Raw genomic sequence first — 2,032 nt, 5'->3', positions numbered from 1 at the left:
AAATTCCACACCTTATGTAACCAGCATCCAGAACAAGAAGCAAAACATGACCAGAACTTCTGAAGCCACCTCCCATTTCCCCTTTCAATCACCACTCCACAGGGCAACCACTCTGACTTTTAATGCCACAGATTTATTTTGCCTAGCTTTGAGTGTTCGTATAAACAGATTCATACAACATGAACTGTTTTTTATCTGAGTTCTTTCACTCGACGTTGAGCTTGTGAGAATCACTCATGTCATTCTATGTACTTACAGTTTGTTCATTCTCATTATTGTATAGTATTCCAATATATCATAGACCACCATTTATTTTTAGCTTATCTTATGTAACTTATCTTCTCTCCCTTAGGAAGTTTAGCTCGAAGAGGACAGGTGTTTCTCTTTTTTGGTCACCGATGTATCCCAAGTACTTAGAACTGTGCCTGGTACAGTAGGTGCTGCATAAGGATTTGTTGAATTACATTAAAAGCACTTTTAGCTGCTGAGAAGTTTTCCAGAGCACAAGCACTTGGGCCTGCAAGCCCTGTATTAACCCTCTTTTGAAGCTCTCCCCACTAATCTCCTTAGTGCCCCTTTGACTTCCTTGTTCCTCAGCGTGTAAATCATGGGATTCAGCAGGGGAGTCACCAGAGAATAGAAGAGTGCAATGCTTTTGTTCACATCCTGCGAATAACTGGTGGGAGGCTGGAGGTACATGGAGATGAGCGTGCCAAAGAAAATGATCACCACCAGGACATGAGAACCACAGGTTCCAAAAGCTTTCCATCTCCCCTGTGCTGACTTTATCATCAGGACTGCATGGGTAATGTGACCATAAGACACTAAGATGAGTGAAAGAGGCACCACCAAGAACAAGACACTGACGGCAAAGAGTTCAGCCTCATTGATGGAGGTGTCAGTGCAGGCCAGTTTCAACATCGCTGGAACTTCACAGAAGAAATGATCCACTTGGTTTTTACCACAGAGAGGGAGAGTCATGGTCAATGCCGTCTGCATCACAGAATTACCAAAGCCTATAAGCCAAGCAGTTGCAACCAACTGCAAGCAAAGCTGGGGATGCATGATCACCATGTAGTGGAGTGGGCAGCAGACAGCTGCATAACGGTCATAAGCCATAACAGACAAGAGGATACATTCCACTCCCCCCAGACTCACAGCAATAAAGAGCTGTGTGACACAGCCACCATAGGTGATGGTCTTGTCCTTCCCCTTGAAGTTGACCAGTGCCTGAGGGACAGTACAAGTAGTCAGACAAAGATCCATAAAAGACAAGTTGGAGAGGAAGAAATACATAGGGGTATGGAGACGGGGTTCCAAAATTGACAAAAGTATGATGATGCCATTGCCTAGAAAGCTCAACAAGTAGGTGATTAGGATAACCACAAAGAGAACTGTCTCCAGATGGGGTCTGCCAGAGAAGCCCAAGAGAATGAATCTGGAGAAGGTGCTGTCATTAGCTCTTTCCATTGTGCTCTACCTGTTGGAAACAAGAGGCCTCTATATTTTACCATCTGTGTTTAATCATTTGATTAGGGATTTGAGGGGTTTTCAGTCACCTCTTTATTTGCAAGAAAGAGGGTGATAAACGAACATTATGAGTGCCTTCTATTTTGCCACAACAACCATATGAGAATGACACTTGAGACACATGAGACACATGAGAGAACTGAGGGTTAAGAAGATTCAGGAACTTTCCCAGGGTAACTCATCTAATAAATGGCAGAGACGAGATTCAAACACCTAGGGACACTACCTTTTTAAGATTGCATGAACTTTAAAGATAACTCGAGTTTCTCCTTAAACTTTTCTGAATGAATTTCAAATCTGTACTCCCCTAATCTCTCAATCTTCGTGCTCCATCAAGAACTGAAATATTTCAGATTGGCTCTCCCACTTCTGTATTTTCTGAGGATATGTAGAAGATAAAACCTACCCCTTACCAATTTTACTCAAAGGGGAGCAATACATTTTAATCTATAAACTGATGGAAGCTTCCATCATTGGAGTCTGTAATCATGTTTCTAGACAG

General features: G+C 42.5%; 1 protein-coding gene across 1 annotated transcript; it reads right to left on the bottom strand.

The window, feature by feature from the left end:
• Window positions 1–531: 531 nt before the first annotated feature.
• On the bottom strand, window positions 532–1,470 carry LOC126077276 (putative olfactory receptor 2B8). Its single transcript, XM_049886449.1, has one exon. The coding sequence runs from the start codon at window positions 1,468–1,470 to the stop codon at window positions 532–534; it is 939 nt and encodes a 312-aa protein (XP_049742406.1).
• Between the last annotated feature and the right edge of the window lie 562 nt (window positions 1,471–2,032).

Source organism: Elephas maximus, chromosome 1 (genome assembly GCF_024166365.1).
Source record: "Elephas maximus indicus isolate mEleMax1 chromosome 1, mEleMax1 primary haplotype, whole genome shotgun sequence".
Classification (NCBI taxonomy): Eukaryota; Metazoa; Chordata; class Mammalia; order Proboscidea; family Elephantidae; genus Elephas; species Elephas maximus.
This window is presented reverse-complemented; position numbering and strand designations above follow the sequence as displayed.

Coding starts and splice junctions, on each gene's coding strand:
- LOC126077276 (XM_049886449.1), bottom strand. CDS start 1,470: ATGGAAAGAGCTAATGACAGCACCTTCTCCAGATTCATTCTCTTGGGC.